This window comes from Eriocheir sinensis, chromosome 19, assembly GCF_024679095.1.
Source record: "Eriocheir sinensis breed Jianghai 21 chromosome 19, ASM2467909v1, whole genome shotgun sequence".
Classification (NCBI taxonomy): domain Eukaryota; kingdom Metazoa; phylum Arthropoda; class Malacostraca; order Decapoda; family Varunidae; genus Eriocheir; species Eriocheir sinensis.
Window position 1 is genome coordinate 19609824 of NC_066527.1, and position 12561 is coordinate 19622384.

Consider the following 12561-nt stretch of genomic DNA (forward strand, 5'->3'; position numbering starts at 1 on the left):
TGAAGTACTTATGGGCTCACAGGAAGACCTTGTGTATGTGTGTGTGTGTGTGTGTGTGTGTGTGTGTTACTTAATAAGAAATAAATGCAAAGAGAGACAGAGTAAAGACACCCTCACCTTGTTTTCACTATAGAGTATGTTGAAGTACTTACGGGGTTATAGGAAGTCATTATGACCCGTACCAAGAGTCATGAAGGTCAAGCCGCGTACCTTCCCTTCGACATTGTAGGCACGGCCTCAGACCGTGCCTTCAATCCTTACCACAAGTCGCTCGAGAAGGTAAATGCACATACACACACTGCAACCTTCTTTTCACCTACCAGATCTAATGCACGCACACACATACAAACACACAGTGCTATTTATGGAGGTATAATACCTCCATGGTGCTATTACAGCCATAATATTGTCCGTTTCATTCCGTCTGTCCACTCGTCAATGCAGATGTGGCACCTGCGCATTGTGAGTTTGTGATTGCGTGAAGATCATTTGAATGCTTGTGTATCCACAAAATCCTCAAACCATTATATATGAACCGCAAACAGAAGATTGCATCGGTGATATACCATACAAGGACACGAAGAAACAACTTTGTATATCAAACAGTATAGTTTGATCATACTCGAACAATCTATAGCCTTTCAGATACTCATGTTTCATCTCATTAAGGGATATAAAGTGACATACGACTCTGCTAGTGTCTATATATAAGGAATTTTGATGTTGCATGTATAAATAACATGGGTAACCTAATATATTCAAAATAGCCTAGCATCGCATTCAACAGTTATTATTCATTATTTCATGTTTTTTTCCATTATTAATCGTTATTTGCATGCAGGAAATTATTAAGACACCCTTTGTTTGCACTTGCAGAGCCAGATGTCTTAACTGAAATGAGAAAGAATTTGAAAAACCACAGATCGTTGGAGAATGTGAGCCACGAAGATTCCCGCCTGGCTGGTTCCTCTGTGCTTTGAAGGCGTGTGCTGTTGTTGTAAACAAGACAAACATATTCGCTGCAACTATAATATATGACTTTCCAATTAGGGAAAATATTTTCTCAGGTTGTTTTAACTGAACCACAACTATCTGCCACGCCAAATTTGGAAAATAAACATATTTTTCCTCGAAGGTCTGAGGGAAGACACGGGGTAGACCTTGCCTTCCCTTCGTCTCTCCCGCAGACCGTCATTCCAAAAATGCTAGTGACTATAGGTACGCACCGTCCTTCCCTTCGATCTTCATCGCTAAACCTTCGTGACTCTTGGTACGGGCCTATGTGAGTGTGTGTGTGTGTGTGTGTGTGTGTGTGTGTGTGTGTGCAGGCAGTGGAAATGAGTTATTTGAGGAGTGATTGTGGTGTGAGTAGAATGGATGGAATGAGTAATGAAAGACTGTACGAGTGTTTTGGAATGTGTCACAGGGGTGAAGGGAAGAAGTGTGGAGTGCTGGAAGAAGTGAAGCGACAGACTTGAAAGTGGTTTGGCCACATGGAGCGAATGGAGGAGAGTAAGATGACCAGAAGGGTGTATGTGAGTGAGATAGAGGGAGGGAATGCAAGAGGACGACCTCCAGTGAAATGGAGGGATAGGGTGCAAGAGTACGTTAGGGAGAGGGGGGAAAGATCTTTGAGAAACTTTGAGCAGGCAAGGAGGGAGTGTCTGGATAGAGAAAGATGGAAGCTCTTCTGCCATGGCCATCCCCTGGTGGGGGCTCCTAGGAGCAGGCGTCGATGAAATGATGATGATGATGATGATGTGCGTGTGTGTGTGTGTGTTACTTAATAAGAAATAAATGCAAAGAAACACAAGAGTTAAGACACTACCATTAACATAAGACACTAACAACCTCATCTTGTCTTCATTATAGAGGATGTTGAAGTGTTGGTGGGTTCAGAGGAAGACCTTGTGTGTGTGTGTGAGTGTGTGTGTTTAACTTAATAAAAAATAAATGCAAAGAGACACAGAGTAAAGACACCACTCACCTTGTCTTCATTATAGAGGATGTTGAAGTGTTGGTGGGTCCAGAGGAAGACCTTGTGTGTGTGTGGCACAAAGCCGGACTCCTCCAGGTGGCCCACAAAGTCCCTGACGGATATGTCGTCAATCACAAACTCATAGTAGTAGTTCTCCTCAATGGCCTCGCGAAGGTACTGGACCTCCTCCTCCGACAGCCGCAGGTCACACAGCTTGCGGTCCTCAATGTTCTCTGGGGTGAGGGAGAGCAGAACAGTGAGAAGGAAGTTAGAAGGGAATGAAAGGGAAAAAGACAAATAATAAGGTGAAAACATGGAGAAGGAAAAGGAGGGAAAGGAAGGGTGAGGGAAGGGAAGGAAGGGAGAGGGAAAGGAAGGATGGGAGAGGGATGGGAAGGGAGGGAGAGGGAAGGAAAGGGAGGGAGAGGGAAGGAAAGGAAGGGAGAGGGAAGGAAAGGAAGGAAAGGAGAAAGGAAGGAAGGGAGAAAGGAAGGGAGAGGGAAGGGAAGGATAGGAGAGGGAAAGGAAGGGAGAGAGAAGGAAAGGGAGAGGGAAGGGGAGGAAAGGGAGGGGGAAGGGAAGGGATGGAGAGGGAAGAGAAGGGAGGGAGAGGGAAGAGAAGGGAGGGAGAGGGAAGGGAAGGAGGGAAGAGGGAAGGGAAGGAAGGGAGAGGGAAAGGAAGGAAGGGAGATGGAAAGGAAGGAAGGGAGAGGGAAGGAAAGGAAGGAATGGAGAAAGGAAGGAAGGGAGAAAGGAAGGAAGGGAGAAAGGAAGGGAGAGGGAAGGGAAGGATAGGAGAGGGAAAGGAAGGGAGAGAGAAGGAAAGGGAGAGGAAGGGAGGAAAGGGAGGGGAAGGGAAGGGAGGGAAAGAAAGAGGAAGGGAGGGAGAGGGAAGAAGGGAGGGAGAGGGAAGGGAAGGAGGAAAGAGGGAAGGGAAGGAAGGGAGAGGGAACGGAAGGAAGGGAGATGGAAAGGAAGGAAGGGAGAGGGAAGGGACGGGAGAGGGAAGGGGAGGAAAGGGAGGGGGAAGGGAAGGGATGGAGAGGAAAGAGAAGGGAGGGAAGGGAAGGAGGGAAGAGGGAAGGAAGGGAGAGGGAAAGGAAGAAAGGGAGATGGAAAGGAAGGAAGGGAGGGGGAAGGGAAGGAAGGGAGCGGGAAAGGAGGGGAGAAGGGAGAGGGAAACTGGAAAGGAGGGGAGAAGGGAGCGGGAAAGGAGGGGAGAAGGGAGAGGGAAAGGAGAGAAGGGAGAGGGAAAGGAGGGGAAAAGGGAGAGGGAAGGGAAGGAAGAAAGAGGGAAGAAAAGGAAGGGCAGGGAGATGGAAAGGAAGGAAGGGAGAAGGAAAGGAAGGAAGGGAGAGAAAGGAAGGAAGGGAGAGAAAGGAAGGAAGGGAGAGGGAAAGGATGGGAGAAGGGAGAGGGAAAGGATGGGAGAAGGGAGAGGGAAAGGATGGGAGAAGGGAGATAAAAGAGGGGAGAAGGGAGAGGGAAGGGAAGGAAGGGAGAGGGAAGGGATGGAAGGGCAGGGAGATGGAAAGGAAGGAAGGGAGGGAAAGGAAGGAAGGGAGAGGGAAGGGAAGGGAGAGGGAAGGGAAGGGAGAGGGATGGGAAGGAAGGGAGATGGAAACATGGAAATGCAGGCAACACAAAGCCTATTGGCTCATTACGAGGTCGCCCGCTTGGGTGATTTAACCCTTTCATTGCTAAACACTTGCAGCAGGCGTTAGGTGTATTTGCTGGTGGCGCTAAACGCCCGCTGTGACCTCTACCCGCACTCAAATCTCCTGCATATGAGAGTGTTCCAACACTAATTCTCACAACACAGGATTGCCAATTGAGTGGATTCTTCACTAAATTTGGTGGAAAATCATATCAGCCCAGCGCGGCAAATCTACGGATGAGTAACTGGTGGATGTTCTTGCCCAATATAGCAGGATTTTTGCATAGCTTCACCTATCACCGACTGATTTTTTGACCAAATAGTTGTAAATATTGCAGTTGGCAATGCTCCCTTGCCAGAATCTGAAGGAAAAAAGTCTGCAGTTCCCTCAATATGGCTGATCATCACGCCCGCACCGACGTAGGTGTTAAAATTCAACACTCCCTGAACGTGCATGTACGTTTGCAAGAGAGGCATACATAACCGACTCCTATAAATCTAGACCTCCTCTTTCCAATGGTGTTTTTTGGTTTTCAGCTGTGATGAATAGTTTTTGAGATACAGAGGTTAAAAGAGTTCCCCAATTGGGCTGCCCGACTGCGCCTGAGGGGATAGTCGCGTCCACACTGCACACAAGGAAAGGGTTAAAAGACATTTGCCATTTTTCCGACCATTCGATAATGTGATTGAGATCTTTCTGAATGATTTCGCAGTTGGTCTTTGTGAGGGCCTTTCCACCCACCTTGGTGTCATCAGCAAATTTGGATATTGTGATTTCAGTCCTGATTCTAGGTCGTTGATATATGTGATGAAGAGAATGGGTCCCAGCACTGACCCTTGAGGCACTCCACTAGTGACTGGAAGCCAATCGGAAGGCTGTCCGTTGAGTAGTACACGTTGTTTCTGTCGGTGAGCCAATCTCTTATCCATGCGATCAGATTGGCTCCAATGCCCGCCGAGTGCAGTTTCTTGAGGAGTCACTCGTGTGGTACCTTGTCGAAGGCTTTCTGAAAGTCCAGGTATATAACATCACTGGGGATGTGGGCATCCCAGTTCTTATATATACCTTGGAAGAAGTCTAATAAATTCGTTAGGCAGGAGCGCTTGTTTCTGAACCCATGCTGGGTGTCGGAGATTATATTATTGTCTTCTAGAAACTTAACAAGTTTGTCTCTAATAATCTTTTTGAGTATTTTTCCTGCCACTGATGTCAAACTTATGGGCCTGTAGTTTAATGCTACGCTTTTGTCTCCTTTTTTGAAAATCAGTGTTACGTTATGTTCCGGTACCTTGTTCAGTTGAACTGACCGGTTGAATATGTTAGTGAGTGGTTGAAGTATTTGTTGTTTAAGCTCTTTTAATAACTGTGGGGACAAACTGTCAGGTCCAATTGACATGTTCGTGTTGAGTTTGTCCAAGTACTTTTTTACTTCTTGGTCGCATATTGAGTCAATTTCCAGGGGCGTGATCTCACTCGGCGGGTCAGGGCCCTCGGGAATAGGAAGTTACTGTTGAGGATTCTGGCCATCTGTTTACTGTCCTGAGTTACAGATCCAGTCTCATCTGTCAGGGGACCAATATTGGATTTTACTTTCTTTTTCGATCTTATGTACGTTTTTATTTTGCCCGCTATTTGCTTTTCATAGTTGCGTTTGTTACTCCGAATAAGGCTGCAACAAGCTCTGAGGCTGTTGTGGTACTGTGTGCGGGCTTCGGCCGTGGCATTCTCTTTCATCAAATTATAATTCCTTTTTTTTTAGGTTTACTGCCCTTTTTATTTCTCTGGTCATCCACGGTGGATCTACGGCCCCATTTACTCGCCTGGATTTCGTAGGCACTGTAGCCTTCTCTATCTGCAACAGCTTATCTTTGAAGACGTTCCACGTGTTGTTGATTGTATTGTCAGTGATGTCAAGTTGGTCCCATGTCGTAAGGGAAAGTGGCACACGGGCTAAGTTGAAATTTCCTTTTTTGTAATCTGGTATCACTGACGGATTATCTACGAGTTTGTGACATATGTTGACATTAAAAACGGACTAAGTGGTGATCTCACCCATTAAGTTTCTCACCAACTGTACAGTCACGAATGAGGTCGGGGTCGCTTACTAATAGCAGATCCAGCAGATTGTTTTCTCTTGTTGGTTGAGTTACAACTTGAGTGAGGAACGAATCCTCCACTATTTCTATAAGTCTGTTACCCTCTTGATCTCCAGTCATCAGTCCCCAGTCAATGTTAGGGCAATTAAAGTCCCCAATTATAATTGCTTCCTTGCTTTGTGTTAGAGTGAAGCTCTTCGTAGAGGGCAGTGTCATCGGCTGCCTGTTGTTTCGGAGGCCTGTATACGGTTGCAAGTGTTAGTTTCTTGTTATTTGTGGTTATTTCCACATAGACAGAGTCGTAGTTCTCTGCGTCCTGTTTGTCTATTTTTATGGCAGGGAGAGTACTTTTTATGTAGCAAACTACTAATCCTCCTTTCTTGTGCTTTCAACTTTTGTGGAAGCTTTCGTATCCAGGGAATGACTGTTCGGTTTCTAGATGTGTAGAGTTGGCCCAAGTCTCAGTGATGGCTACCACATCTGGTTTCTCTGCTGCAATATACGCCCTAATTTCATCCTTTTTGGGTATTAAACTACGTGCATTTGTGTACATGATAGAAATGTGACCGCTGTTTTTGCCGTGACGAGTTGTACCAGTTCGCTTGTCAGAGGCGTCGTTAGTTATACCGTTTCTTGTGAGTCGCACCGACACTACGGGTTGGTTGATCAAGGGCTGTCTCTGCCCCGCCCTCGCTTTTCAAAAAGCTTTTCACTGCCTCATCCAGAAGGAAGGGAGGAAGGGAGAGGGAAAGGAAGGAAGGGAGAGGGAATGGAAGGAAAGAAGAGGGAAGGGAAGGAAGGGAGAGGAAAAGGAAGGAAGGGAGAGGGAAGGGAAGGAAGGGAGAGGGATGGGTAGGAAGGGAGATGGAAAGGAAGGCAGGGAAAGGGAAAGGAAGGAAGGGAGAGGGAAGGGAAGGAAGGGAGAGGGATGGGAAGGAAGGGAGATGGAAAGGAAGGAAGGGAGAGGGAAGGAAGGAAGAGGGAAGGGAAGGAAGGGCAGGGAAATTGAAAGGAAGGAAGGGAGAGGGAAAGGAAGGAAGGGAGAGGGAAAAGAAAGAAGGGAGAGGGAAAGGAAGGAAGGGAAAGGGAAAGGAGGGGAGAAGGGAGGAAAGGAAAGGAAGGAAGAGGGAAGGGAAGGAAGGGCAGGGAGATGGAAAGGAAGGAAGGGAGAGGGAAAGGAAGGAAGGGAGAGGGAAAGGAAGGAAGGGAGAGGGATGGGAAGGAAGGGAGATGGAAAGGAAGGGAGAGGGAAGGGAAGGAAGGGAGAGGAAAGGGAAGAAAGGAAGAGGGAAGGGAAGGAAGGGAGAGGGAAAGGAGGGGAGAAGGGAGAGGGAAAAGAGGGGAGAAGGGAGAGGGAAAGGAAGGGAGGGAAGGAAGAGGAAAGGGTAGGATGCATACACACAAAACTGACCCATTTTTTAAGCTCTCATTCTTTCTACTTTTGTTTGGAGCAGAATCTTGAGGGCTTTAATCTACTATTTCTGTTTACCCTCAAGCTGCCTCCCTTGCTGTAAAATAATAAGTAAATAAATAACCCACAAGGGCACAAGGGTATAAACTAAGAGGCTCCTGTCCATTACCTTTGAACTTGATGACATAGTTGGACTTTGCCATGCGGTCGCCATCCAGCACCTCACCAAGGGACAGCGACTTGTGCTCAATCTGTGGAGAGGAGGTGACCAGGAGTGAGGGGGGTGGGGAGGCCCGGGAGTGATGGGGAAGGGAAGGAAGGGAAGGGAGAGTGAGAGGGAAGGAAAGGGAAGGGAAAGGGAAGGGAAGGAAGGGAGAGGGAAGGGAGAGGGAAGGAAGGGAGAGGGAAGGGAAGGAAGGGAGAGGGAAAGGAAGGAAGGGAGAGGGAATGGAAGGAAGGGAGAGGGAAAGGAAGGGAGAGGAAAAGGAAGGAAGGGAGAGAGAACAGAAGGGAGAGGAAAAGGAAGGAAGGGAAGGAAAAGAGAGGGAAGGGAAGGAAGGGAGAGGGAAAGGAAGGAAGGGAGAGGAAAAGGAAGGAGGGGAGAGAGAAGAGGAGAGGGAAAGGAAGGAAGGGAGAGGGAATGGAAGGAAGGGAGAGGGAAGGGAAGGGAAGGAAAGGAGAGGGAAAGGAAGGGAGAGAAAGGAAGGAAGGGAGAGAAAGGAAGGAAGGGAGAGGAAAAGGAAGGAAGGGAGAGAGGAAGGGAGAGGGAAGGGAAGGAAGGGAGAGGGAAATTTACTCAGAAAATGTGACACACTTTCTTCTTTAAAATCTTTATGTATACATTTATAAGAAAAGGAGTAAAATTTAATCAGAAAATGTGACACCATTTCTTATTTACTCCACAATCATGATAACAGAAACAATTTACTTTGAAAATATAACACAATTTCTTATCTATCTCCATTATTTTGATACAAGAAATGGGTTATCGTTTAATCAGGGAATAAAACACAATGCCAAGCACAAGTTACTCAGAATGAAGTACAAAACAGTCACATTAGAACCCTCAATGAAGTTACAGGGGACAGCATATTATATCAGTTTGCAGGAGAGAGGAAACAAAACACAATCTCACACATAAGTTACTTAGAATAGGTACAAAACAGTCACATTAGAACCCTCAATGAAGTTACTAGGGACAGCATATTATAACAGTTTGCAGGAGAGAGGAAACAAAACACAATCTCACACACAAGCTACTTAGAATAGGTACAAAACAGTCACATTAGAACCCTCAATGAAGTTACTAGGGACAGCATATTATAACAGTTTGCAGGAGAGAGGAAACAAAACACAATCTCACACACAAGTTACTTAGAATAGGTACAAAACAGTCACACTAGAACCCTCAGTGAAGTTACCAGGGACAGTATATTATAACAGCTTGCAGGAGAGACAAGTTACTTAGAATAGGTACAAAACAGTCACACAGTATATTATAACAGCTTGCAGGAGAAAGGAAAGAAACATGTAAACCTTTAAATCAATGCTGGAGACTTCAAATATTCCTTGTGTTGTATTCTGTGTTCATATTCAAGTTAAGAATTTTGAGGGAGCTGTATATGAAATCTTTGTGTATTATCTGGATCTGGATTATAATGCGCATATTTGTGTTGGCTGTTGGGGGGACGGGGGAGCCAAGTGTGCAGGGGAGGGATGTGAATCAAATTAATTGTTAGTGTTGGTGTGTTGTGGTGACAAATGAATGTGTATTGGTTTTCTGAATGAGTCTATTGTACCGCAGTCTAAAATCTGAAGAAGGAGGCTGTTCTAGTGATGTATTGTGCGTGGAAAGTATGAGTGCTTGTATGCGTCAGTGTTAGTGTGATATGTTTGGTATTTATGGATGTGTGTGTTACGAGTACGTTGACGGTTTGCATTGTGTAAGTATGTGTGTGGGTCAATGTCAATGTGTGTGTTTGTGATCTTGTACATAAGTGTAAGTCTGTGTGCTTGTCTGCGTATGTGAAGAGGTTCCATGTTTAGCTGTTGTTTGATCTGTGTTGTGATGCCAGGCGTTCCAGTGTAATTGTTTGTACTAATGAACCTAGCCGCCTTGGTGTTGATTTGTTCTAACCTGTCAATGTTTCTATGTGTGTAAGGATTCCACACCAAGGAGCAGTATTCAAGTGTTGGTCTCACAAGTGTGTCATAAGCTATGTGTTTGATGTCAGGTGTGCAGTTATGTAGATTCCTCCTCAGGTGTTGCATCGAAAACCTAATCATTATGGAGTGTAAAAGATTGAATAGTTTGGTTCAGGTGATTACAAAGCCACTCTGAATTGGACTGTGAAATTGGCTCTTAAAGGAGAAAGTGTGTACTACAGTAAATACTTACAATGGTAGGCCGGCACACAGGCAGCTGGTAGTAGTGGTATGTCTCATGTGGGTTGAAGTAGGGGCCCACCTTGTTGACATAGAGAACCACCTGTAGATAAATAAATAAAATAATCAAAAAAGAAAAATGGAGAGAGAGAGAGAGAGAGAGAGAGAGAGAGAGAGAGAGAGAGAGAGAGAGAGAGAGAGAGAGAGAGAGAGAGAGAGAGAGAGAGAGAGAGAGAGAGAGTTAGACAATTACTGGTCTATTCTCAGTGAGGGGGAGTCTGCTGCGATCTATAGCAATTTATTATATTTTCCTTTGATGGCCTTTTCATGGATCTCAATAATAATAATAATAATTATAATAATAATAATATGTACTGTATCACGTTCCTTGCAAACTCTTTACTTATCATTGTTTACTCGTTAAAAGCACACATTCCTTACATACATACACATTATTTTCTTATTCCCTATATAATCCTACTAGCTAATAACTTGCAGACATTCCCTTCATACATACTCATTACTCCTCATTCCCTACATACATACTCTCCTCATTCCCTTCATACATACTCATCATTTCTCATTCCATTCCATTCATATTACTCAACTTCTTATCTTTCAAGCTAATAACTTGCAGACATTCCCTACATACATACATACGGTACTCATTACTTCTCATTCCCTTCATAATACTAGTCATTCCTTCATTACTGGCAAACCTACCTTATACTCACTATCACTTATCACTCCATTCCCTACCTATTCTTTCCTTCTCATAACTTACTCATCACTAACATTCCCTATGTCCTCTTTACTTTCATAATATAATCATTCCATTACTTCTTACTCCATTCCCTACCTGTTCTTTCCTTCTCATAACTTACTCATCACTAACATTCCCTATGCCCTCTTTACTCTACATTACAGCTTTACTTTACTTTCATAACATAATCATTCCCTGGGAGTGCTACAGGGTTTCTTAGCGTAGGTAACAGGGGGCCAAGGTAGTATCTGGTGATAGCATGAGGACTGAGGGCAACTTTCGGTGCTAATATTTCTGTTATAATGTTGGTGGCCCTGTGGAGCGCTGCTATGGCGGCGGACCGGGGCCTGAAACCTCATCAACGGTAAACGGTAATTGATAGCAGTCGCAGGGTAAAGCAAGAGGTAGGTCTAAGTGTGTACTATACAAACAGTAGTATTATTAGGAATAAGACAGATTTAGTACGGGCATAGGCAAAGAGACATTTGATATGATAGCAGTCACAGAGTCATGGATAAATACAGCTGTAATGCCAGAAGGTTAGCCAGGGATCTCTCCGTGCAAAAAAAAATATATACATATCGGAAGTCTAACAGTTGGAGGGAGACACACTTAATTACTTACAATACTCATCTATTTTTATGATCCTGTGTACATTCCATACTTAACTTAACCTTCTGACATTACACAGCAGACAGACACTTCCTCCCAGAATTAAAGATTGAAGTGTATAGGTTATTCCACCAAGATAGAATAGAATAGGCCTCTTGCAGTCTCCCTATATTCTATTACATTCCTTAACTATTCTTTCTCTCATAACTTAACTCATTACTAACGTTCCCTATGCCCTCTTTACTTTACTCTCTCTCTCTCTTACTAATTCACTTGGGGATTATTAAGGACAGAGTAAGCATAGGTGAGGTGGCTACCCTCTCTTCAACATTGTCATTCCCTGTGACCAGCTGACTTTGGCCTGAGGGAGTGTCACGTCAGCAAGCTGGCCGGTAGTACCACAAGACTGACCCTGACCTGACGTGACCTTATTCTTCACTGCCTTGCCCAATGACCCTGACCCCGTGCCGCTGACCCCACACTTTGACGTTCCACGTAGACCCAAAACTAAAATAATTGACAGTTGGTGGACGGGTGAGGTAGGCAGGGTTAATCAGCAGCCTGTTCCTAAGTGTTCCGGGTGACGTGCTCGGGTGTTAACGGTGGCGAGTCTTTCTTTTCTCCTTCCTTGTGCTCACCTCGCCCCCGGGTTGGTAGGACGCGGCCAGCACGCAGCGCAGGGCGGCGGCGAAGGCGAAGAGCGGCAGCGGCCTTTTCATCTTGCTTCGTGGCGATGAACTCCAGACTCCGCGCGGCACAAACACGGGACAGGTGAGCGGCGCGGCTAGGCGGGATAGGAGAATCGGGCGCCTTTAAAGGTGTTCGCTGGCTCATCAAGGCATTCCATCCTATGTGGCGGCTATAATAGTAGTAGTAGTAATTACAATTACTACTACTACTATTATAGCCGCCACATAGGATGGAACGCCTTGATGAGCCAGCGAACACCTTTAAAGGCGCCAGATTTATTTTTATAGGTTGTCATTCAAGGAGACTATGTACTACTACTACTTCAAATACAATAACAACAACTACCACTATTACTGTAGTAGTAGTAGTGGTAGTTGTTGTTATTGTATTTGAAGTAGTAGTAGTAGCAGTAGTAGTACATAGTCTCCTTGAATGACAACCTATAAAAATATTATAGCTCCCTAATACGATATATGTTATGTGTATGTATATATAAACTCATTTCAATAACCACACATTAATTCTGTCACCCTGAGAGTAGGCTATATGTGTGTATATGGTATGTGTATGTTGGAGCTAAGCTGATTCAAAATTATCTGGGTCAAATGATTCTTCATGAGTCAGCTTAAAATAATTATAGATCTTTAAAGCTTAGATCACGGCACAGCTTAAAATAATTATAGATCTGTAGAGCTTGGATCACGGCACAGCTTAAAATAATTATAGATCTTTAAGGCTTGGATCACGGCACAGCTTAAAATAATTATAGATCTTTAAATTTAAGCTTGGATCACGGCACAGCTTAAAATAATTATAGATCTTTAAAGCTTGGATCACGGCACAGCTTAAAATAATTATAGATCTTTAAGGCTTGGATCACGGCACAGCAAAATAAATATAGATCTTTAAAGCTTGGATCACGGCACAGCTTAAAATAATTATAGATCTTTAAAGCTTGGATCACGGCA

General features: G+C 44.6%; 1 protein-coding gene across 1 annotated transcript in view; it reads right to left on the bottom strand.

The window, feature by feature from the left end:
* The window catches only part of LOC127000864 (transmembrane 9 superfamily member 1-like), a 27258-nt gene extending 15590 nt beyond the window's left edge, over nt 1–11668 (bottom strand). The window contains exons 1-4 of the mRNA XM_050864967.1: nt 11542–11668; nt 9542–9631; nt 7313–7394; nt 1988–2211 (exon numbers count right to left, since the gene is read on the bottom strand). Of these exons, the coding sequence (XP_050720924.1) occupies nt 1988–2211; nt 7313–7394; nt 9542–9631; nt 11542–11622 (477 nt within the window). The 5' untranslated portion in view covers nt 11623–11668. The remainder of the gene's footprint in view (nt 1–1987; nt 2212–7312; nt 7395–9541; nt 9632–11541) is intronic.
* Between the last annotated feature and the right edge of the window lie 893 nt (nt 11669–12561).